The 26,493-nt window shown below is 43.1% G+C and overlaps 1 protein-coding gene across 2 annotated transcripts in view; it reads right to left on the bottom strand.

The window, feature by feature from the left end:
- The window catches only part of Best2 (bestrophin 2), a 38,975-nt gene extending 12,482 nt beyond the window's left edge, over nucleotides 1-26,493 (bottom strand). The window contains exons 1-4 of one of the 2 annotated variants that reach the window (XM_043430363.1): nucleotides 25,875-26,493; nucleotides 13,285-13,395; nucleotides 11,633-11,804; nucleotides 8,875-9,004 (exon numbers count right to left, since the gene is read on the bottom strand). In XM_043430363.1, the coding sequence (XP_043286298.1) occupies nucleotides 8,875-9,004; nucleotides 11,633-11,804; nucleotides 13,285-13,395; nucleotides 25,875-25,945 (484 nt within the window). In that variant the 5' untranslated portion in view covers nucleotides 25,946-26,493. Of the gene's footprint in view, nucleotides 1-8,874; nucleotides 9,005-11,632; nucleotides 11,805-13,284; nucleotides 13,396-23,219; nucleotides 23,355-25,874 lie in introns of those variants that run through there. The other variant, XM_043430364.1, reaches the window with a different exon arrangement.

Here is a 26,493-nt window from a genome sequence, read left to right as displayed (position 1 = left end):
GCGATTCTGAGTCGAATGAGACAAAGTTGTAATGACCGAAAAAAAAAAAAATTTCGAAGGCAATAGACTATGGAAAAATTCCAAAATTCAAAAATTTCGAAATTTTTCGAAAATCGCAAAAATCGAAAAAATGACCTCCCACGATGGGTTTGAAACATATTTCACGCGATTCTGAGTCGAATGAGACAAAGTTGTAATGACCGAAAAAAAAAAAAAATTTCGAAGGCAATAGACTATGGAAAAATTCCAAAATTCAAAAATTTCGAAATTTTTCGAAAATCGCAAAAATCGAAAAAATGACCTCCCACGATGGGTTTGAAACATATTTCACGCGATTCTGAGTCGAATGAGACAAAGTTGTAATGACCGAAAAAAAAAAAAAATTTCGAAGGCAATAGACTTAGAAAAAATTCCAAAATTCAAAAATTTCGAATTTTTTCGAAAATCGCAAAAATCGAAAAAATGACCTCCCACGATGGGTTCGAAACATATTTCACGCGATTCTGAGTCGAATGAGACAAAGTTGTAATGACCGAAAAAAAAAAAAATTTCGAAGGCAATAGACTTAGAAAAAATTCCAAAATTCAAAAATTTCGAAATTTTCGAAAATTTCAGTATTCAAAAAATGACCTCCCACGATGGGTTGAAAACATGTTTCACGCGATTCTGAGTCGAATGAGACAAAATTGTAATGACCGAAAAAAAAAATTTTCGAAGGCAATAGACTATGAAAAAGAGGTGAATTTTTCGATCAAACTTGGCATGTCTTTCTTTTGTGACCTCACGAAGTGATTCATGAAATAAAAAAGAGGTGAATCAGAAAGTTTTTTTTCCCAATTTCGTTGAAGTCCAACGTTGGAAACTTCAGCCACATCCCCTCCCCCCTCCTTAACGTTTTCAAATTCTTTGATGAAGTGCACGGATTTATTGAAATTTTACTCTCAAACTCCACAAAACCAAATTTTTGACCTAATTGTGAACAATTGTAACGACTCTGGCTATAATAATAGCAAAAAAATGTCGAAATATCGTAGGATTGAAAATTCATGAGATCGTCGATGGTAAGAGAAGAATTGCAGCATTGATAGAAATGCTTAAAACGAATGGAACACGTTCAAAAACACTATTCGTTGGTGCGCCTAATTTCCGGTTCGTTAGACTCGAAGGTAACCGTTCCAACATTTTTATCTGATGGTTCACCTAATTTCGTAGGATTCACTATTTTATGGTCCAATCGAAACAGCGTTTTTGTTTAATGAATTTTTCTCAAAGCAACAAAATAACTGGAATTAAGAAAGTGAATTGAGAGTTTGTTTGAAACGAAGAAGAAAAATCGATGGATTTGAATTTTTGAAAAAATGTACGAAATCACAACACTCTTTAAGTATTTTCTTAGCAACGATGAAAAAATGTCATCATTGCTGAAGAAAACCAGTCTCACGCGTCCGTCTGAAGCAGTAACTGCCGCGCCTCGAGCATTCTCTTTGTGGCAGCAGAGAGAACGGTTCAAATCTATGTATACGAGCTTTAAAATGGTGTGAATATATTTACGGCTGAGTGTGGGTCAAACATGACCAAGTCACTGGTCGTCTGGCCCGTTGGGCCATAAAGTTCGAGGGAGAGAAAACGAGTTGAGCCGAACAAAGGTAGGTTCGTTGGTCGAGGGTTTTTGAGCATGAACAAAAACTTCACGATGCTCTTTTAAAATATCCTTGCAACATCGAGCCTCGACAGCCAGTGGATGAGGCTCGCTTTGGTCAGACAATCGTTAAAATGTTGGGTGAAAATGATGTTGTGAAAAAAATAATGAAAGAGTCAAAGGTCATAAATCAACTGGATTCGTTTGGCGATTTTTTCATCCGAGAACTGAAGGAACGATGAGATTTTTCGATTGGACAAGCGAATTCAATAACGCTGGCTTTGGTAATCGTTTTTCAACGTTTTTTTTTTTTTTTTGTAGAAATGGGATTGCAATGACGGAAATCGATGGTCGCGAAATTGTAAAAAACTATTTTCCTCGTGGGATGAAAAACAATTGAGAATCTTGACGTGTCCTAATGTCGCTTTTACACAGAGCCACGGGCGATGGTGTTCGGCGCCACGGCGGTGAAACCAGTACACGCTGATTAGGAAACATCGGCGCGTAATTAGAATCGCGCGTGGAAAAAAATACGAGCGTGCTTCTTCCATGGATGCGAACGGATTGTCAATAAGAAAGAATGGCTCGTTTGGTGCTGCCAAAAGGAGAAAATTAACCAAGCGCGTTTACCTGTGGCCGAACGTGCTGCTTGCAAAGCGTTACGATACGGCGCGAGGAACTTGAGAGTGCAAGTGAAAATAATCCACCAAATTGATTCCCTATCGACTGGCTTCGATCATCGTTTTTTCAATTCAAATCAACGCTCAAGCGAATAAATTTGATGAAAAAAATGACGAAATTCGCCCGAGGATTCTCGTTTACGTTGAACCTCACGTTCGTGACCGTCGATGGAGCTACCGAAGTTTCCCGTTTCCTCTAAATTTATCGTCACCAAAATCGAAAGATCCCACATTTCGTTCCTCCGCATACGATCACGCGTCGATGCTCGATTATTCGACCTTCCTCAAGGTCGTTTCCACGCCGCGGATTCTCCGCTCAAAGCCGATACGAACCCCGCGCATTTTCACTCGTCCCCGCGGATAACGGACTGTCGATCATCCCCTGCCTTTAAAGCCACTGCCTCATTGTCCTAGTTGAAAAACTTGGTCTCAGACTCGTCTCCCTCGATCCTCAACGTCTCGCTCAAGGCAGATGGAATCTCCAGAACAGCCGAGATCCAGCGCTCGATTTCTGAGCGAGCATTTTTTCACAGTTTTCTCTCTTCTTGTTCGCCTGCCTGCGAAAATCCTCCGAGGCGCCACTCGCTCGGGATTTAATGACGGAAAATAGAGCTTTTCATCGCGCGAGATGCTCTCGCACGTCCGATGCAGATCGATCGTCCGTTCGGACGAGCCGAGTACTCACAAATAAGCGTGAAAAACCGATCCTCGTAATTACTTTCTTGTTTATGGATTCGTATATAAATGTATAGTCGCAACGGGAGTGCCTGCGCCGCCGATCGCGGTAATCGCGGTGAAACTACTCTCCCGGCGCAATGTTTGAGCTAAATATAGGATACAGGATATGGAATCGTGGAACGGGACGTACGAAAGAACGAGCGATGCGCGTGGCGTGACGCGTCCAAAGTACCGACGATTATTACCGAAGCGCCGCGGAGATAACTCCGGATCTCTCGTCAGAATCGAAAAAATTTAAAGTGCATCGAGTCTCCTCGGCGTTTGATCGACAATAACAACATTTTTCAGAAAAAACTGTCGACGGATTCCATTTTTCTAAGCCCCCGAATGATTTTTTTCGATTTCCTGACGCTCAATCTGTTTTGAAATCGAGTTTTTTGGGGCGAAGGAACGAAAGAATTTTCCCGAAGGTTTCTCGGTTTGGGAAAGACTGAAAATTAAACGATTAAACGAACTTGTTCGAAGTGAGAGTTCAAAGCTTCGACGCGGAGAGCGTTCGAGCCGAGAATTTTCAGGATTTTATGATCATCGCACATTCGAGAAACTTCTCAGTAGCTTTAATTCGTGATATTCTTGGGTCAAATCATGCCGATAAACGTTTGTTTCCTGCGAACAAGATTTTCCCCAGCACGACGGAACTGGCGAGGTGAAAAAATAGTGAATGCGACTGTGTTGTAGCACCGAATGGCGTAATCTTTATGCCAATTTGTGATGGTCGTTTCCTGCTTATTTTTCACTCGTCAAGATTTCTTCCGTATCTCGTATGCATTGATGAATATCGTTGAAATTTCTCCATCTTTTTTATTCGTATAATTATGAGAATTTTTATTCTCTTTTCTTGACGTCAGAGACTTGGCCGCGGAGTTTCGAGATTTTTGCTCGCTCTTGTTCCATTAAAATATGAGGAAATATCTTATCGCGAATACTATTTTCTTGTGGGGAAATGATTATTTCGTTTTACCTCGTTCTTTCTAAAGCACACTGACATTGCAAGAAAAATGGCGCTGTTAAAGACCGTCGCACGTTTGCGGATAAGAATAATCGGTTAAGGACGTTCCGATTCTTCGACGCGACATTGGTTCATATCGCGTGGACTTAGTTTTAAACAGACACGCATACATGCGAACACGACGCACGATACTTGGCAAACCTTCGTTCACCCACTTGGTAAAACTTGGTGCGAATTATTACGACAGAATCTCGCTCAACCTTCGATCGTTTTATTGATTTTTTCGTCTAACGCAATTTTCCGTGCGTTCTCTGACGATTGTCTTTCGCCTTCTTGGAACATTTTATCATTCCGACTTCCCACTATCGAAGCAATTAAAATATCACGCGTACGCTGGATACATTTTTATTGTTTTCGTCAAACTGCTACGACGTTAAAAAGAGAGAGAGGAAAAAAGACTCGAGAAATTGTCGTAGGCAATGTTGAGATTTGCAAGGGGATAAGAAATCGTGAAATAGTGTTGACCTTCAGAAATATGAGCGACCACTAATGGGAGGACTTCGCATGGATTCTAAAAGCGCAGAAAAAATATTTCTGCTTTAAAGAAAAATAAACATTTTTTCAACGCAAAGCGGCACAATGAATTTTTAAAGTCCAAACGAAAACTTGATCTCAAATCACTTTAGACGAGGTCGGTACTTCAGAATGTCAATTTTTTATCGAATCATAATATAATCAAAATCAAATAATTTTAAGAATTTTCTAGGTAGTTTATGCACGAAATGATTTTCTTAAGAAAGTCTTGAAACTCACTCTGAGTTTGAATGGACTGACGCGCATATCAAAATTGCTTAAATATGGAGAAAAATACACAGGATTATAGGGACTCGGGGTAAAAAATCGTTTATCTTTCCATATAACGAATGAACGCTTCTTACGAAGTTTATGAAAAACGTACCCAATAACAGTGAAGTATACAATGAAGGTTTGAGAAAAAATTCAAGATGATTGTCTTACTAGTAATAAAGATATATTACCTCAAAGATTGAACGAAACTGGTAACGAGCACTCTTATAACCTCACATTTGCTTATTTCCTGTCGTAGCCTTCTGTCTTTTTATTAAAACTTTTTTTTTGATCCATTTCCCTTGGCGCTCTCTAAAGCGATTATTTACATAAAAAACTATAGTATTTTAGCCAGGGACGAATGAAATGCTATCACATTAATTTAGAGTGATAATATCTTTAATTGACCCAATTTAGAGACCCATAAAATACACGATCCTTCGGGCATGATCTACCTTAAATCCGAATCACAGGAACTTGGGGTACATATTTCATTTTTTGTAAGCGTGCGTGTACGTGACGACTGAGATGAGAGAGAAAAATCAAAGAGAAGAAAAGCGACTGGCGCCAGTGAGAAAATTGTTGATTACACACGTCGGGAAAACGTTTTGAAGTCTCTTTTACCACTAGCACGAAAGTGCAGAGCATGTCCAAGCACAAGTGGCAGTTTACAAATGGAAAAGGAGCCTCTCGATATGCCGAGTAGATGCGTGGACGACGGGCTCGTCGGATGTTCTATGAAACTGCAGGCGAGAACGTGCTGGAGTTAAATTGCTCAGGACACGACGAGAAGCTTTTCTTCCCAATTAATGCGCTGCGTAATCATCGGTCATTATATTTGAATTAGATTTCATCTGAATTTCAATTTTCCCGGCTCGATTCGTCAACTATTTTCTTTGAATATCATTCCCAATAAAAATCGAGAATGATTGATGCTCGCTAATTGATAAATAATATCGACGTCGATAAAACCTCGGAGCGAGAAGAAATACAGTAACAAAAAAAATCCAAACGAAAGTCAGTGACATGGAAATCGGTACGAATGAGTGAAAATCGAGAATAATTAGTAATTAGCGATATTATCTGTGTCGAAGAACGGACACGGTTTCGCAGGCCACGCCTCGTCCGAGTACCGATCGCCCCGAGAAAAAATGAGCAAAAGAATGAACGATTTGGCCCAAATTCGAGTTTTATCGTTTCTCAGGATTTGAGGCTCTCGAATGTAAGCCTCGATAAATAGTTACGAAGTTAGCACAATAAACTGGGAAAAACAATGAGGACGAACGAGCGGAGGGAAATAAGTAGAAAAAGGATGAAAGAGAAAAGTCGAGTCTAAGAAGAAATTTTAAAGGCTCAGGTAACACGTAGCTCGATAATTATCGTCGATTATTATCGCAAGTATTTGATAAACAGGTGGCCAGCGATAGATAAGTGTGATACGGTTATAATGGCGGGTTCAAAGAAAAATAAACCGCTATATTTCGACTTGGAAAAAGTAGCGAAGCAGGAGAAGCACGCCACAAAACGAGATGGGACGTACGAAAAACTGAGAATAAAAAAAGGGGGGGGGGGAAACGTGGCAAATAGAAACTGCGAGCGTCGATTGGTTCGAAGCTGTCCAAGGAACGCGTGTCGTTTATAACTCGCGTGTAATTATTATTGATTATTATCGGATGCTATTTGATAAACTGGATTCCAGGAATAGATCGACCGTGTCTCTCTCTCTCTCTCTCTCTCGCCCGGGCTGCTGCTGCCGTTTGAGAAAATGATGAATTACGTTTTTAGACGAGCTAAATAACGCTGACCACGAGAATAAAATAATATTAGACGTGTCTAACGAGGCGCGAATAATATTTAAGAGAGAGAAGAAGGCGCCCGATGCGGATGTGCGAGAGGGAGGAAGGTGAGAGCGGTTTTAACATGCACGCCCGGAACAAGAATTACTCGTTTATTATTTATAAAACGTTTTATCCATCACCGATGTATAATTATTGTTGCGATAAACAGGAATTCGAGTCCGGGAATAGATTCCTGTCCCAGGATCTTTTGCTTTTTTACAATTCACTCTTTTTCATCGATACTCGCGCTCTTTATGAGCCGAAGCGAGCGCTCCTCAACGGAGATAGTTCGAGCCTCGAAGATGCTGTGAAACAAAATGAAATAGGAAACTAAGTACGGCGAGGAGAGGCTCGTAGGGAAAAAGGAGGTTCCCGATGGCGCCGGCGCCATCGCACACTTTACGTGCTTCTCGTGTCTGTTTTCTCCCCTGCGAGCGAATAAACTTTTGTGATGTTTTTTTATGAAGAAAACGAGAGCAAACGATCGGGTCCCGTAATATTTTTCAATCAGTTTTCCTTTGGCTGCCTGACAGCGTTTCAATGGCTGAATGAATCTTTGAGCAACTCGCGTCAGCAGAGTTCAAACCGACGAAGTCATTGGCTCATTTTTTTCAAGCGTCCCACTAAAGAAACATCTTCGCTCGTCATATTTTCTTCAATTTTTTTCGGCTTCCAAATGTTCCAACAAAAAGTAACAAATAGCTCGATGCGACGATTCGTTTCGTCGCCACACGCGAGTATCGCGTTTTCAAGCTCGTTTGTCTCGCAACGTTCGGCTTTGTTTTTCTTTTCTCTTCCTCATGTTCCCATAAATATAATAAATTATGTTGTTACGAGTCAATCGAAGCTGCATTATTGATGGCGCCGTCACGTTTTGAGCCACGGTGTTTCACATTTTTCCTTTTTTCTTCGATCCACTTGCATGCTTCGTTAAATTCTTATCGAAATGTAGAAAACTCCTGAACGAATCGGGCCCCGATCAGTCGATGAATTGGCGGAAAAAATTGCGTGATATTCCAGCACCGAATCACTCACATCCGCAAGAATTTTAGCCGCAGTTAAATTATCAAATAATCGCACCAGAAAAATCAGTGATACGAAAATAACATTGTTAGACTTTTTGCCTTGATCGATCTACCCTCGACGCACGTATTGCATCATAAATCTTATTCCGCATTCCACAGAGGCATTCCACATGTATATTTCATAAAATTTCTTCGCCGCGATCCGCATTAAATCTCGTAGAATCGGTGTCCGCGTCGCTGACAGGATCGATTTTAAGCGCGCGCCTGGACACGAGATCGAGAGAGACACGAAAATCGAGACCGGAATGCGTCTCATGGAAAATGCATGTGCGAAGCGTCCCGTCCCTACGAGCTGCGCGAGACGCTCCGTTTCTTCTGACCCTGTGTCTTGGAATTCTCGAGCAACGCGAATCCAACTCTTTCCCTTATTCTCTGCGCTTCTCATCTCAACTCGCTTATAAAACTTTCCCGGGGCCGAGAAGAAAAGTACCCAATGGTCACGTAAACGCCGACGTAAGACCAGATCATTTGCTGTATAAGGCTGGCGTTAGATGCCTCGCTGTATGTCCAGGGGAGGCGAAGTGCGAGAGGGAACTTCAACGCTCGGTATGACGAGCAAACAGTGCCGAGTCTCAGCCGCGTTAACGAGAAAGATGGGACGCGCTGCTGCGTTCACGGCTACGTTCGTGACGAGCATTTCTCAATAGACGGACCTCGAGCTTCGAGAGACACGAGGAGACATCGAATCAGAGGATTTATGAACGGCCAAACTACGGATCGTGAACGCACACGATGAAACTCAAAGAATCGCGGGAATTTTGGTACTCCGCGATCCGACGGAAGTGATCAATGATTCCGGGTTTTCAGTGCTGTTAAATTCCATCTTTCGTCGTATCGTTGGAAGGAAAAACTTTTGATAAACTGCGAGGAAGGTTGCGCGATTAATGCGAGCGAAAAATTGCTTTATTTGCGCTCGGATAACGACGACGATGATCGATGCCAGGAAATTCTTTTTGACCTTCGATCTTCGGTTTGATTTTCCACAAAAATTTTCGTTTAAATTCATGAAAATGAGGGGTTTCGTGAAGATTTTGCCTGCGAAAAATAACGTTGGCGATTGCTTCGGTGACGGGGAAAAAAAATGTTGCTCTCGACTCACCAACGTCGACGATGTGCTGAAGCGTCGGAAAACGTCTCTTGACCCTCAACGAAATTCTTTGGAGGGTAATGACGTACGCGAGAACGGCGTACCTCACGATGTTTCGTCTCATGAGGCGGCCTCTCTCATCCTGCAACAGAGAAACGAAAAATTTGATGTTTGCTTGTGAGGGAATCAACGGGATTGAATTGTGGGCGGATAAAATATTGATAAAGTAGATTGAGCACGTAGAAAAACAGGCGAAACAGAAACCGAGAGTGGACACTCTTTTCCATACTAAACGAAACGCCGTTGAGCTGTGAAGAACGAGTCTGCGTGAAAATTTCCCTTTCGACGAGCGACATACGAACTGACGAAAGAGACAAAAAACAACGAATCTGACGACGCTCGTCGCGATCGCTCGTTCTATCGGCAAGAAAATTCGATTTCAACTAAATCGAAAGAAAATTCGAGACACGTTCGATCCTCGGAGAGCACGAGAGCGATGAGCACCACTTTCCCTTTCTCAGATCTTGGCTTTGTTTCAGATTTTTTCAAGCGATGTAATTGCACTTTTTTTTTTCTCCCCACTGGATTATCCAGAGTTTCAACACAACAAAATTTCCCAGGTTTCAGTGCTCGATCGATTTCCCCATGTAATTCGAGCCTGGAGGCCTCGTCATCGGTCGAATCAGAAGAAAAGGATTGTCCGCGAGCTTCTAAAAGCTTTCCTGTCAAGAATTAATCGTTGTCTCGCGCGCGAGCTCGTCTCTCTCCTTTCCCTTTCGCCACAGGAAAGTCCACGAGGAAGGCGCGTGTTCGTTTCGCACGAAGTGCAACGCGACGGACATCGCGCCGCCGCGCGAAGCGACGAGAGTCTCGTGAACGTGTTGAATGGCAAAGCATGAAAAATAAATTCTCCTCGCTCGGCAGCCATATGGTATTAGTGATTTCTGCGAAAAGTCCAATTCGCGCGTCCCCTTAATTCGAGAAGAGACTTGCTGTCTTTGGCATCCCAACGAAACTGACGAATTGCCTCCGTCTCGTTTCCAATCGTTATGCCCGATGCGGAAACGAGTCGAAAGTGATGACTCGCGATTGAAACGCGCGTTTAAGGAAAAAAAAATTGCCGCTTTACCCATTTGCATATCGATATTTTTCATCGCGTCTAGGAAATTCTGCGCAATCCACTTGAATTATCAATTTCCTCAGTTTTTTCTCTCTCCCTCTCCTCCGATAAGGAGGAAAAAATGGCCGTGCAAAGTACACCGTTAATGTGTATCCGCAGCCCGGGGTGTTCGTTACAGAAATATCATGAAACGAAAGTAAAGTATACACTCAAACTATATTCAGCGGCGTATACAAACTAGAAGAAGCGAAACAGCTGACGTATTCGTGTTAAGGCGCATGCATGTGTGAGCGTATCAGTAACCGTGCGCTTGCGTAACTCTTAACGATCCTCCAATCGTTTAGACGCTGTTCTCGTTGCAGACTCTATTAATACGCATATTATTACGAAGATACGGTATAACCGTCAATTTGCCAACTTCCAAATGCAACGCGGCAACGAAAGCAAGTGAGAATTAACACGGAGAAAATGTGAGCGACTTTTATCACAATTATAAGTGAAATAACGATTTTTCGAAAATCTGGATTCCAGTTGTGGACGGTCGGTGGCGAAAAAAATGTTGAGATGTTTGCGAGGGGTTCGAGATACTGGAAATCGATCGCGGACAATTTGGAATTTCATTTGTTTTTTAGATCCTTTTTGCCGGGGTTTTTTTCGTCCACGAATCGACTGCTGGCTGTCAAGAATATTTCGACTCGCAACCCCAAGAAAGATTTCTCGCGTTTAATCCCTCCAGTGGCTTCGAACCGGTGGAAAAAGATCGGAGATGGACAAACCGAGTAATCCCGATCGGAGCGGTGTTCCTCCGCTCATTGGCGACGGAGACGCGCGCGGGGCGAGACAAAGGATATTCGCGGTCGTTTCTCGTCCGGCCCTCGCTGCGGTGTCTTCAGGTTCTACTTCTTTTTATTTCCAATGCAGCTTACATCCCGAGTGGACTCCGGGACGAGAAACAGGACGAGTGAGAGGCTATCGACCTCGAGAAAATTCTCAGCTAGCGAGGTCAAACATCTCCTGTTCCTTCGATCGCGAATTTTCCATTTTTTAAACGCACATTTCGAGCTCAATTTCCGTGTCAACGGTCGCTCGAGGAACCCTCAAGATATCACTTATTCTCTCGAAATCAATGACTCCGAGCTCGCCTGGTCGAGGGCCTCGAGCCGTTCATTCATTTTCTCAAACTATTAATCTTTCATCGAAAATGCCTCCGAACATTGTTCGCCAATTAGAGCTGAGAGTGTTCGTACTTGGTAAGACGCAAGTGCTCCGACGATTAGTGGATAAAAAATGATGTCCACGAAAATCTGTGCCAAGGCAGTTCTTACCACTACAATTTCTCGTTTATCTCCCCCCCCAACCGTCCTCGCGCTCCTCCTTCTTTCCTCTTGCTTTCAATTACAAAGCTGGCAAAGGAGATTAATGATCCTTAATTGATGCTACTGGAAAGCCGAAGATTCGATAAAAATTTATTCGATCGTTTCACTTCCTTTTTTCTTCTAATCACGTGCATTTTCGAAACGATCTTTCTTGGAATAAATCTCGTAACAAAGCACAGAAATTCTGGAGTTTCCGGCGAGCTCGACGAGAGCTGCGCTGGCGAATAAAGTAGATGAATTTTTTCGATAAAAATGTCTTTTAATACACACTCACGTTTCCGGGAATCGCTGCGCTGATGAAGAGTGCAAGATTGTCGGGCCATGGCAATAATTTGTATTGCTCCCACCATCTTTTAACGACGAGGCTCACGTAGAATCCCAGCACGAAGGACATCGGTATCGATTCACTCGAATTGCCAAAGTAGTAACGAATCTTCTCGAATATCCTGGAACAGATGGACAGAAAATCAGGATTTATGCGCGGTGTTGTCACCTCCCTCGAATTCCCGACGAAATTTTCTTGCGTGTGTTAATTTCGAGGAATCGCTTTTTTCTCTACTTTTTCGTATTCATACAATCTGTGGCTAAACTGTTTGACAAAAGTGGCTCAAGGCTCCGGGCGAATGATGCATCGATTAAAAAAGAGGAAGCGAAGCCACTAGAAAGTATTTCAAATATTTGAGTTCTCTTCGGGGCTGTTTGACGTTGCGTGCTCTTCGCATAAAATTATGCTTACTGCAGCTCGTAACTTTGTTTTCCTATTATTATTATTATTATTATTATTTTTCAAGTAGATCAAGGCCCGCTCGAAAAATGTTGCTCCGACTCGTCGAATGTTCCATTTTTTCGGAGCATTTCCCGTGATTCTGGCTACTAAAAAATTTACAATTCGCCAGAAGAAATACTCACTTGAAAAAACTTTTTTCGAATGTTTTTTGTCGAAGAAGAGCGAACACATTTTCAATTCATTACTGACTTTGGGGAGATGTCCAGCTGCGAAAAGTACGTTGCAAAAGATTGCCAGGGCCCTAAACCGGCTGGAAGGTCCTAAATTTAACCCGAGACGAATGGTCCACCCATCCGCTGCTTCTTTCGAGCACAAGCTTCGAGCTCTCGCGCGAGTTTCTTTTTAATTCCTTGACTGGCTCTATGCATTTCGTTGGCTTCGAGCACTCGGGATTATATTCTTCCATTTTTTCTTCTCTCGTATCTCAAACTCAACTGACAGGCTATCCTCTTAAAAGATTTTTATTTTTTTTCCACGCCGCACTCGCAGGCTAACGAAACTTAAGAATGGCGAAGGAAGATCGTTTCTGAGATATTTGTTTGAAGGTGGCTTCGAGTATACGTTTTCAGAGATAATTTGAAAGCTAAATAGTTGAAACCCTGTCGAATGTTAATCGCGAAAATTTTTCGTTCTTCTAATTTTGAGGATGGAGCAGCATGGAAAATTTGCTCCGAAGTTTCTTCGTCGCGACAGGACCGAATTCGCGTGCGTACGTTTTTTTGTTATTTTCATGATTGCATCTCTGTAAGAGTATCAACGAGCCTCGAAGTGTGTCGGCCGATCGGCCAAGGTTGCACTCTCACGTGTCGGTTAATCGCGTTTAAGGAGCAATCGCGAGAAGCTATTTTTTACTTTTATTCCTCCGACGTGGTGGTGGTGCCCGAGTTCGATTGCCCTGGCCAATAAACTTTTCGACTATATTGATAAGACTCGCTCTCGCGGTACTGTTTCAACAAAGTCAAGGCCGCCTTCGCCTCGTGTACGTTGGACAAAGAAAAAGTCACGTTCCAACCGCGTCGTACTCTCATTAATCATCGGAGAAATTCATCACTCGCGATAATCAAATAATGTTCGTTGATGCGTAGTCAATGATGAAAAAAATTCAAATTCGAAATACCATGAGCAGACTCGAAACTCACCTCTGTTGCTCGTCGTTGAGGACATATCGATACGTTATGTTGATGACGTAATAAAAAAATAGATAAGCCAGTAGTTCGCGCCAAATCAATTTGTAAACCGAGCCACGCCATCTGTGAATGAGAAAAAAAATGTATAAATTATCGAATGAATCGAAAGTCAATATGGAAAAGAAGCAAAACTTTGTAGAATACTTTGCAAAAAAATATCGTTCACCTAAAAAATCGATCAACTGCATGAATTATTCAGAAATTCATTGAACAAAGACGCTCATTTAATCATCTGGAGGAATTTCGTTGCCTCGGATTTAGTTGAATCGAGATTTTTCTTTAATGTCACGAAATAAATATTTAACCAAACATTGCATTCGAGGTATTTTACGAAGCCATTTGGTTGGTTTAACTATTCTCTGGTCTTTATGTGTACATGGCGAAAATAAATATTTGCCTGACTATTTTGAGAGTTAAACGTGGTTTGCAAACGTCATTGTACAAAAACGTCGAGACAAAGTGTTTGATACGAAGCGTTGTTTTAACTGTTCGGAAATGTTGATTTAAGGTGGTTAAAATCGAGGTTTATTCTCATAACTGATTCGTTGCGGATTGCGGAGCAGCGTGCTCCGTGGATTTGTTCTATGACAGAGAATTGCGGGGAAACATTTAACCGGAAATCCGGTGCATTAACAGAGAGGTGTCGGGTTCATAGTCCAGCGATCTCGGAAATAAAAAAATCTCGAGGTATTCGCTCTTCGCGCAGCTGGTATCCGCTCTCGTCGTTTCCATGCGTCTGTCACATACGAGAGGCGACCGAGATAAAAATACTGGGAATCATGTATGCTTGTGAGGAAATTGATTGGACGAAAAGAAATCGAAGATTTAATCGTTTCCAATGACGTCAGAACGAGCGCAATGGGGACGCGGTGAAAAGAGATTCTGCGAAGATGAAATTCACTCTCGCGAAATGACAGACGCATAAAAGCGTTATAAAACTGTTGGCTCGAAGCGTGAAAAGTGAGTAATGCAAGAACCGTTACTCAAGGTCTTTCATTAAGCCTAACCGGATCGATATTTTTCATAACGGAAATTTCTGCGTATACGTAATGTACTGACACCTACGTGCCTGTATCGACTCGTATTTACGATAACTCATCGAATATCATTGAGTTTCGTAACGAAGTCTGACAGTTCATGGGTTCAAGGTGAACGATTCCATCCGGATTATTGCCTCGGAACTTTCCTCTCGCATTGTACTCAAATAAAAGGCGCGTTGCAGCTCGGTGAAGTTGAAACTTGGAAGGAGCGAGCCTCCTCACAGTCGGGGAATTCACTGCCATGAAGTCGCCATAACAGTTATCGTTTGCTCGATTCGAAATCTCACGTACACGGAAAAAAGCCCGCTTCGAAATCGGTGAAAGTGTGTAGACCAGACGAAATTCTTTTACGTCGCTTCACCACTCGCTTATCCGTTTCGAAATTTCGTACTGGATTACAAACTGACAATGAATTTAGCAACGAGGATTCAAAGTTGCTCCCGAAAAGCCTCATTAGCCATGGCGCGATTCGACGAATTATGCTTGCAAAGAAAGCGAGATGAATCCTTGAAATTTCAAGCCCGACTTCATTCCTCTTCCCCCTATTCCGATCGAGTTTCGAGATACTCTTTTTTCTCCTCGGCACTTTCAATTCGCATAAATTATGCGAATGATTCACCAGAGTTGCTCGGGATCATTTCTAGAATCGTTATTATCCCTGTTACTCTTAATATCATTCGCAGCTTTAAAAACTCTTCGAGTGCATTTTCTTAGGCTCGCGCTGAAAGAAAAAGAAACTCGAATTATTGCGTCAGTAAAAATACGCCTTCTTTGGCACCGATCAGCGCAGTTCTTCCAAATTCAAAAATACCGTTCAACGAAGCGGAGAGCTAAAATATTTGAAAAGCCGAAGCGTTAATTTTTCTCTCGCAGTGTGTCAGTGGGTCACGATACGGGATGAGTTTTACAGTGGTCGAATGGACTTTTTCACGTTTTATAATCCCGATAATGGACGATCGATCGCGACATTCTTTGTCGTAGAATGCATAAAGTCGATTCTCCGTTGAGATCGCGAGAGATCGAGAACTCGGTGAGGAAATGTTTTCCAACGATCCGTTGTTATGCCGAGTCACGCGCAATCTTTTCTTTCGGAGTATCATCGATTCGCGAAGCTTGCGCTCGTTCGAGTTCCCTCGACGTTTTTTATCGCTCGTGCAAAGTATTTGGCGTTCCAAAGTCCTGAACAACCCATCACTGTCCATGGCGATATCGAAACTACAGAATTTGGTTCTGGACCCCGTTCGAGGAGCGAAAAAACGTCAAGTCTCGAGAGAAAACCATTCGATAATAAAGAAAACTGAAAAAAAAGAGCGAGAAAGAGGATCGAAATGGAAGTGGGTTGTGCGACCTTGATGGGCTTTCAAAAGTTCAGCGATCAAAACACGCTCCGATGGCGTGTCCGCGAGAGAATCGCCCGCGGAGATCGATTGGAAAAAGCCTTGCGTAGAGCTATGCAGCGATGAGGGACGACTGCCTTTATAGACACGCGGACGTTGCTTTCTCTCTCGTTCTGTGAATTTGCTAATTACTTCACGCTCTCCGCGCGGTTAGCCAAGCAGCGGTTTTGTCAACGTGAAATCCTCCTGTCGGAACAAATTAAATAAACAATGCGAGATAATTGAGTAACACCATAACCGCCACTCAATTAATCAACGTCATGCGATCGTTACATTTTTCAATTCTTTTTTACTCTTCGATCGTAACATTGTTACGCGGATGCTGCGGGAACGGACAGCGGACGATTGAGGCAAGTCATTCAAAGTTAATATCTCTCGTCTCATGTTTGCGGTGTATTATGCGGAACGAAAGATCTGTCGTCGTTTATGCACGCCGCTGCGGACGGTGATTATCATAAAAACGAGGAATCGCCACTGCATCTCTCCGCAGCTTCGTCACTCGGCTCCCATTTTCTCTCCTTTGCTTCTCGCTCTCTCGCCTTCTTTTTCTTCATCTTTCACTGCGAGTATTGAGCACCGACGCGACGAATGAGCAGAGCTGACGAACGCGTCGCGCAAAATTGTTTCTTTCGCTCGTTTCAAGCCTTGCTGCACTCGCGAACTATTTTCTAGCAACGATCGCAACTTTTTGCTATGCGTTTTCGGTCATCTCGGTGCGATCCGAAAAATTCCTACAATTTTCTCCTCAGTATACTATCGAAAGCTGTCATTTCGTTGGAATTTTGAATTTCCGTTTCAGAAATAGTGGTAACGCAATGAAATCTTGAGAGGAGAATTGAACGTTGAACAGTTGGACGGTTTTTCTCGAATCCCTGGGCGTTTTAAAACCGTGAATTCTATAGTTCCAGTCGACGTTCACGGCCATCAAAGTCCGGATAGAGTTGGCTGAAAAAGAGTCCCCGACCGCGGCGCGAGCGTGGTGAGGTAAGAGGGAGATGAAAAAATGACGACTGGCGAGAGTCTAGACTCGTGAATGGTGGATTTTTCGTTGGTTCTTTTGCTCGATCAAAGTAACGGTTGACTGGTGAAGCTCGGTCGGAATCTTCGCGGATCAATAGTCCGTAACTATCGCCAAATGCCTGCCGCCGAAGTTTGATCTCGGTTCGTCTCAATTCATCAATCAAACAAAGACGATTGATCGGATTCATTATTTCGAGTTTCAAGTCCTTGGCTACCGCGCGCGATTCTTCGACTCGTCTCAACGCAGACGCTTAATGGCACCAGTTAGGCTCCGCAGGGGAACAAGCAAGACGTGCAAAAAGGTGAGGAAAGAAAAATTGAGATAACGGATCGAAAATCCATAAAGGGAGCTCGCCACTGGGTTCTTCCATCTCGTAATACCATACACGCACGTTCAGGGGTCGACGGACTTATGGATTTAGTTCCCCACGTGCACGTCGACCGTTTCAAATCTGCACCCAGACGACATTCCCATTTTCTTCTTCATTTTATTCCGCGCTTGTATAAATACGTCCATCGAGATAATCTTCGGTTCAATCGGGCAGATTTACTGATCTCGATATCCGCGAGAGGAAACGATAAGAGAGGCAAGAATACGCGAGGCTTTGTTCACAAGGACGCCATCGCGCGAATACCGAATGAGAAAACGCTACGAAAACAATGAATTTCCGGTCTTCTAATTGGATTACGAACGCCCGAGATGAGTCGCTGGTTCAACTTCCTCGTCCCACTTCTAGATTCGCGGATTAAACTCCGGCTGGAATCTTGCGCTTGTTGAGACATTTTTTCATCATGTTATTTCCAAATCGTCGTGACGAATTCGACATTAAAAAGTTGACGATGAGCCCTTCCAACGGAGGAAAATCGCCTAAAAAATTCGGCACTCAATCCAAAAACAATAGCTGCGAACTCGATTTCATTTTTTCTTCGATTCACGCTCAAAAATGCGCGGGAAAGAAAAACTTCACAGATTTGCTCAATCGCCAAAAAAAACGATAGGCTCGTTCAAATTCTTTGACAGCCGACTCTCACGTGGGCCATGAAAATAATTATAAAAACGCCGACCCCCGCGCAACGATTAGGATTTTGGTTAAGCGTCTCACATATCGATGAGGATGCATAAACCGATTTAATTCACCCACATATATGTACACAAGGAATTGAGAAGGAGCAATTGGTATACGAGCCAGACTGCAGACGACAGTGACACGGTTACGAGGTAGCCTTGTATTTGACGCGTTCCGTGATCCGCGATACGCCAGCCACGAGCTTTATGAGCACACGTTATTATGCGTTTCAGGTGCGTGTTACACGCATATACGGTTTATAAGCAGAGTTTTTTCATCGCTGTGCTCCAACGAGCAGCTCGTACATTTTTCCTAACGAAAAATATCGATACTCGTCTCGATGACGAGGAAGTTTTTGATAATTGCAGGAAAATATCGAACGAAAAACACGGAGAAAACGAATTCGTTTTGCGTAGTGAGGAATTTATTATTTTTCAAGAATTTTCAAACTACTTAGCCACCGATTACAAATGGCATGATATTTTTTAAATTTTACCATTTTTCGTTCCTTCAATTCTAAACAGTTTTAAGTGGATAGCAAAAAGTGATGCACGTGAAAACTATATTTCGTTTTGTTTTCGAGTGTTATTCATCGGGTCAGACTAGCACTTACTGATAAGTGGAAATGCTCTGTAAACCACAAATTTTCACTGTCACCAAATTCTACGATAAGCACACGAATATACACCGAATACGTGTGACATTTAACCATAAATATAGTTTTTTTCAGGGCTGCCCGAGCATACTTGACAATATAAACATTTCAAGTGACTGAAAAGATTTTTTTGCTATGCTTATAGAGAAAAAGACTCTCGAGTCTTTTGAATAAAAGGTATGAGCATTGGTCTTTTTACTATGGTGGATAAAACAATTCTTATTATTGCTCTTCGAATTAATGCTGCAAAGCCCAGTACGAATTTAGCCTCCCCGAGGTACCAGACTCGCGAAAGTTTTTTGAAGTAGTTGACAGAGTTGGAGCGATTGAAATTCGCTTCGGGCTGATGCGTTTTCAATGAAAACTGCGTGCATGCGACGTCGAATCCCGAGTTGGTGGGATCCTTTGAAAGAATTGCGAGCGAATCGATACGCCGCTGAATTACCCGGAAGGAATTACGAGTGGAAAAAGACTTCAAAGAAATTTCGTCAACTTATTCGTGGTAAGTGAATTTCTCAATGAATCTCACGATTTAGTGCGCGCGTACGGAATCGCAATAAGACGAGATCGAGGAGTCGTTCCCGGCCTCGGAGTGCTCTTCCGACCTCGTTCAGTTTCCTGCTCTTCTCGCACCGATCGCTAATTACCGATCGCGAAGAAGCTGAGGTCAATCGTTCGCGAATCAATGCGGGATTTACAACGACGGGGGACGGATGCTGAATGTAATAATTACGAATGAAAATAGAGAGAAGAATACTCGCGGCTAGCAGGGACTCGCGAACTTCCTGTTTTTATTTCGACACACCGGCGGCTTTTCCTTTGAGCACTTTTTATCGACTCTACGATCGCGATCGGTTCATCTGAACTTGAGGAGCTTCGCGCGTATCAAACGCACGTTCCGATAATTACTGTGATTGAGGCACTGATCAATCAAGATGCTAACAGAGCGCAAGAGGAGCGCGAGGACCATGAAACTTCAGAAATGTCATTAAACGATCGGCAAGTTCTTGATGAAAATTCAGAGCCATTCGCGTCTTTTAATTACGCGAAAGCAACGATCGAGCGATTATTCCATTGCTCGGTGAGTCGACGAGCGTCGGGACCCGAGTATTTTGACGTTGTTTTTTCTGGGGAATTTGCTGAATCAGAGTAACGAGATTTCATGGTATTTCAACGACGCGCAAATTCAAACATTCGAAGTGTCGAGGCTCGGAAAATTCGTCGGTAAAAATAACGCGACTGTATATTGTGTCGCAAGCGTTTTTTATTTTTTATTTTTTCGTCTCTACTCTCCGTTCGATACGTGACGAAAAGATCGTAAACACTCGCGCGCGACTGATAAGACCGAGTTGTTCATTTAAAGGTAAATTAAACAGCAACGAACGCAGAAAAAATGAAATGCAATAAGTTTTACAGTAAAGTGGCAACGACTTCAGGGAAGCCTCGTAAAATCGCGGTGTCTCGCCGAACCACGCTCACGATCTCCTCTTCGTAGCTCTCCTTCATCTCAATTTATCTTGATACTTGGAAAAAGAGATTCCACGAACGAAAAACTCCTCGGAAATTTGCTGCTCCGCAGTTTCGGACTTTAAGAGACAATACGGTTGCACGAAACCGAACAAGGTCAGCTCGAGGCAACAAAAACGTTGCATAACTATTGCTTCCATCGGTCACGCTCCGCGGAGCGATTCCACTCTGATGCGACTCTTCTTCGTATCTCTTTTTCTGTCACGATCCCCCCCCCCCCCCGCTCTTTTCTCTGTTTTCCTCTCATCCGAGCCCGCATCAGAAGGAGCAATTTTTCGAGGTGTATTTTCCAAAAATCTTGACACTTGAGAGCGTTTTCTGCAGCTACGATTATATACCATCGAGAAATGACTTCGTTTTTCTCGTCACGTTCCATTCGCTGAAAAGCATCATTACGAATCTTTTTTAAAAGGCTGCGAACAAATTCGGTGAAAAAATGGAGGGAATTGAACGTCGATTTGAAGGAACGAGCATCGCGAGATAACTCGTCGAGTGAATTACACATTTTTTCACGTTATTTCTTGAATGAATAATAAAGTCTCTGGAGTGAGAATTTGAGTGGAATCACGTTTTCGACGAGGTTGATCACGTTCGCCACAAATATCTTCGAATCGGTGGTTTTTTGGTGAATGAATGAAACGATTGAAATGTGCAAAAAGGATAAAGCTCGTGACCCTGGTGGGCGTTTAACCCGCAGCTGGTTAAGCATGGTTACACACGCAGCCGTTCACGTACTCCAGCAAGCCCTGAATAATGGAGACTCTTTCTCCTCGAGGGGTCTCTCTCGCAAGTCGAATCTGTATGTCTCGCTCGATCAAGGACCAGTGGAAATTTTTTATTTCTGTTTTTTCTTTTTTTTTGTTTTCTTCATTCTGTTTTCGTTTCTCTGCGTGTGCGTGTGCGTGTGTGTGTGTGTGTGTGTGTGTCTTTCGTCGACGGAAGAGAAAACGAGTTTTGGTGTGTAAGTCGCGTTACGAATCGCTCCGTGCTCGTTCTCGGCTCGGGTGAACGATTGCGCGTGTGCAGATTGCAAATTTTCAATCACCAACTTGTCACTGATTCGCGATCGTACCAGCTGTTGAATTCGTACATTAGCCATTGGCGAATTTCAGGAAATCGGTGCACTCGTTTCGTTTTAGAGATTTTTTGAATTTCAGACGAAAAATCATTGTCGTTCTCGCAACCAAATAATTGAGGATCTCCGCATCATGCGATGTCCTTTCACTGCAGCACTCGAATTTAAGTCTCTTATGACTCGTGATGAAACTTGGAAAAACCGAGAATTTTTCTAGAGTTTTTGGGCCGAAACTCGTGCGGTAATAAAACGAAGGCCACGTACCACGGGGACTGCAACCCGAAGCGTCCCACTTTTTGTCGAGGGAAATGGCAGCCCGAGCGGATCGAAAAAAGAATTTGAATTTCAATCGATCCGTACTTTCCTCCAGGAAAGAGAAAAATGAGGCGTAATTACGATGCGAGTGCGATAGAACAAAGTAACGAATGATGTAAGGTGAGTTAATCAACAAATGGCTCGTTAAGGTTGAGGTCACGCCAAAAAAAAGCACCCGTCAATTTCGAGGTGGAAGTGATTTGCAAAACGTCGTTGAGCACACGAGAAGTAATAATCGAATTATAAAGAAATAAAAGCAACGCGGGGCTATCGATCAAAACGTCAATCACGGCGGTTCGGCGTGGAGAATAATCATTATAAATTTCTGCCTCGAAATTTTGACGTAGCAACTATTATTCATTTTTTTTCAATCGTCAACGCATTCGTAAGATTTCGTGCGTCACTATTTTCCCACGGACTTTGAAACTCGCAGCGTCGATCGACTAACGAGTTGGGAAAAAAAGTAAATAAAAATAAATACAAAATACCGATGAAATCTCACGGGAAACACGTGGACAAAAACATATTTTCATTTGACAATCTTCGTTCCGGAGGTCGCAACGACGAAAAAGAACGAGCTTAACAATTTACACGGTGTTATATCGACCAAGTGAATGGAACTTTGTAGTGAATGGGAACGAGCTAACGAGTGTGCGTGCGAGAGAAAGAGGGAGAGAGCGAGAGAGGAAGGAAGAAAAAGAAAAAGCGATTGAACTCTCAATTCGACGGGTGGAATCAGCTGTGGACACGTGCTTCGAACACCGTCACTACTAATTCGAGTATATCTATATAGATTCGTGTCCGAAAGTATTTACATTCGATTACACTCTTATCAAGAAGAGTTATCCAGGTCAATTGGAGTAAATTTGACGAAGGGCGACACCCGAAATTGGCCGATAAATCGACACTAAAAAACGACTCGTTTCTCAGGGAATTCCAAGCTTTCATTAACTATTCAAACAAACAGAGAAAATAATTGAAATTCCTTCGATTCCGGAATAAAAACTTCATCAAATTCTTATTCACAGATCAACGGATTTCCGAAATGGAAAGTTTTCCTTTTCGTACTTTTATCGGTTAATTAATCTTGAAGTTAAAACTTCTCCTTCAACGCGAGAACGAATCGCCTAATTCACTTCGGTGGTTTCCTAAAAATCGCGTCTTGCTCGCTCCCAGTTTCAGAGCCCGAGCTCCGTCAATAGAACAAAATAGTCCGAGCAGCGATCAAACGGCACGTTGAAAACCAATGCTCGGGATAAAATAAACGCACCGTTGCGTCTGTACGCGAGTCGCGGGGAAGCCTCGTGTCACCGAAGCTGACGTGTGCCGCCATTGCGATACTAATAGAATGTAGCCAAGTGACAGCCGAGAGTACTGAACGATATGTGTGTCATACTCACCGAGTACAACTGGCCGTACCCGATAATAATAATCGTTTAGATTGAATTCCTCGAAAAATTCAACGAAATTCAACGCCCCGGAGCTTGAATGAAGCGATCGAGGCAATTTTCCCGTTTCGATAACGACGAATAAATCAAATTTTTCATTCAATCATCATAAAAGGTGGATTCGACGAGGGCATTTCGATTTGTATATTTCAAAAGAGTCATTGAAATTTACCGTATGAGTAAATCGAGGGAAATTTGTGTCGAAGACGCAGAGTGCATAATGCACATTGCTGAGAGAAAAATAGAAAGAAAGAAAGAAAGACGCGAGGCGCGTTCGTGTAACTCTAATAAACGGCGCTTTGTGTCGGGATGCAGCGCGCAAATACATTGTTCATTCACTTACGTATTTGAGGCTCGTTATTCCTCTGACTCATGGAGACGTCAGTGGATAAACGTCGCGAAAGTATGTGGCAAGAAAGAGTCCTCGGAGTCCTCTCGGGGAACGTTCGCGATAGTTTTTTCAACCTCTTAATTAAATGGGGGAATCGACGAATTCGACACTTTTGTTTGTACGAATATTTTCGCTAGTGTTGCGAGGTTTTGTAACAAAAGTTAGCAGCGAGCCGGAAGTGAACGGGGACTTCAAAGCTTAATCGATTTATCTCGATCCCGCGACTTTCCTCGCGAAGGAACTGACTCGCGGGAGCCTCAACCGGCTGCTCCTTGAGATACGTGCGGCGAAAGATTTTCTATTCTCGTACCAGCGATACTTATTTATAGAATCGGGGGATGAGAAGGGGGGGAATTTCGCAGTGAACGAATGCGACGCATTCGTGTGCGTGGGTACGCGGAGAGAGCTTTCCTTCCGTTGCTCTCGCACGTGCGATCGCGATCGCCGATGAAAATCGTCTCCGTGTTAAACCCGAGAAAACGTGGCACACGAAAGCGAGTCTGTATCATTGAGACCACCCACGTTTCCGCGCAGCACACATTCTCAAGTCGCCATGTATTCGCGGCCCGACCTTCGTGGGCGTTGACCATTTTCAATTTCGTCAAACCGGTCCCAAGTTTCGGCCTATGAATCACTCGCTTTTTCATGAATAATCAAACGATTTTTATCCGCGCTCGATATGCATTTTAACCGTTCTTTCACGCACTCCATTTTTTTTTATTCATTCTGTCTGCAATGCTCTCGTGCGTCATTACTCGGCTGCTTTTGTTGCACGGGAGAATCTGAACAAACAAATCGTAAGGTGGCAAACAAATGCGTGCCGCGGCGACATACAATCGCGTCTTGTGCATCAATCTTTCATGAATATTCGTAGAAATCGATTGAAAAAACAGACTCCGAAATTCGAATATTTCTCAAGCTAGATTCGTGATAGTCCAACCAAGATATTACTGCGACGATTCTCTTGAATGGTTTCGATTTTTCAGAAAACATACATAAAACGACCGATTATCAATCACGTTTTTATTCGATTCGAAACAAAATGGTAGCTCACGATCGTCGCTCTCTTTATAATCGCGTGCATGTGTTTATTCGTACGAAGCATCTGGTTTTAGTAATCGGAGGAGAATATTTGCTCAAGTGATGCCCGACGTGTTTTTCCCGAAAACCTTTGTCTTCTCTCGGTCGAAATTTTTCACAAAAATTATCTATTTGTATTCGCGGCTGGGAGGGGCACGTTTTCGTTGAGTTTTCTGAGCATTGAAATCGTCCGAACAATAATTATCATGAGATTTATAATTCCTCGTGAGCTCGAGTGGAATGCCTGAAGAAAAAGTGACTATGGGCACTTAAAAATCCTCATTTTTTGCGTTACGTTTTTCGGCCAATAGTGAATGTTACGAAAAAAAAGTCGAGTCCTTGGATAGTCTTTCTTTGATGAAAACTCGATGATGTCAGTGACGAGATTGAACGGCCTTTGGCGAAGCCATCTTTTCTCTCCTCGTTGAATAATCATCAATAACCCATTCGCGCTATTTACGCGTTTCCTCACGGTTTTTATAATTAAGGTGAGAATGGCGATGCTCGTTGCAAATAAGCAAACGCGCAGGTGGTCGTTGCTCGAGCACTCGAAAACTCCATCGACTTTGCTCCTTAAAAACGCATTTATAAACCCCCGCGACATATTTGTTTGAATAGCAAATATAACTCCCGATAGCAAGTGTATTCTCAATGATTTTCGTATCACAATTGTGCTCGGCCCGTGAGCAGTCATATTTTCGAGTCGTTTATTCCCTCCTGGCACGTCGTCGCGCACTCGTTAAATATCCGGCAGAATATTTTTAGCCACACGTATTTGTTTTTAATCGCGAATTAGCTCATTAGTCATTACGCCGCTCGGAGAATAGGACTTGCGTACCCGTCTGCTGGGAAATTCAACTTTATATACGAACATGAAACACGTGTAGAGTATAACGACACTCGGAGAGTTACGAGTCGAAAGTTGGAATTGTAACGTTGCACAACAATCGGGAGTGCTCCGCAATAGAGCAATAACTTCGTCTCGTACGAATGGCTCAATATTCTCATCAAAAATCTTAACGAGAGTCTCCTAGCGATATTTGACGCGATTTCGTTCTTACTATCGCACTGAAAACCCTTTTTTCTGAGATTTTCTTCGATTCGATTGTAAAGTTGAATAAACGGAGCTCATCCGCGGGGATCAGCTGAAGCCTTTCGGGTCGGAGACTTCGAAGAGGAGCGAACCAAGTTGGAAGTGCGTGGAGCAGTCACCCGGCAACAAAATCGCACATGACTGAGAGTTATTCAGTCTTTCGCCACTGTCGCCAAGGCCCCCATGCCCCCAACGAACAATGGGCATCGAGTGTCGAACCCAACCCACCTGACAGCTGTAAGCAACTCGGTCAGATCGCGGCCCACAGGGTGCTGGACAAAACGTAGCGCTTTTGTCCTTAACAACGATCGTAAAATCCTACACATTTTCACTAACGAGACCGGACATAGAGAAACAAATTTGAAATAAACGAAGGAAAAAAATCCTCGAGATTCCTATTTAGTGACAGGAGATAAATATCGATGTGAACTCACTTTATGAGGATTTTCCAGAAACAGCCAAAGCTGGATCCGTTGGGCACTTCGCTCGCGTACGACACAGTCATTTCCCGGTCGAAATATTAGCCAGCTTGACGCGCCCTTTCCTTCCTCTGTCTCCTCGGAGGGGAAAAAAGGAAACAAATTCGTGGCACCGCCTCGCGTTGGACCAGGCTGGTGCGGTCCTCGCTCCGAGCGTGTCGATCGACAGATCGATCTCAAAAAACTTGGCTGTTTAAACTTTTATCACTCGCGTACATCCGGTGCCCGATTCGCCCTCTGCCGGGCCTCGAATTTCCTAGCGATCTTTACTTTTCGGATTTTCCTTCTCTCTCTCTCTCTCGCTCTCTGCTTTTTCTCGTGTTATTCAGAAATCCCGAAATTCCGACAACTCGATGATCGTTCCTCGCGGCCTTAATACCCTCATCGGTAACACCATTGGCTTCAGTATTCCACGGAAAAGAAAACTTCGCTCTCCGATTCGAGCTGCTAATTTAATGTCTATTTTGAAACCTCCTCCTCCGCGAAAGAGTTCGTTACCAGCTGACCGACGTTTACCGCGCTGTTCTCACTGCTGACTGAGCTCCACTGCTGGTGGACGAACTGTGAGCAAACG

Source organism: Venturia canescens, chromosome 10 (genome assembly GCF_019457755.1).
Source record: "Venturia canescens isolate UGA chromosome 10, ASM1945775v1, whole genome shotgun sequence".
Taxonomy (NCBI): domain Eukaryota; kingdom Metazoa; phylum Arthropoda; class Insecta; order Hymenoptera; family Ichneumonidae; genus Venturia; species Venturia canescens.
This window is presented reverse-complemented; position numbering and strand designations above follow the sequence as displayed.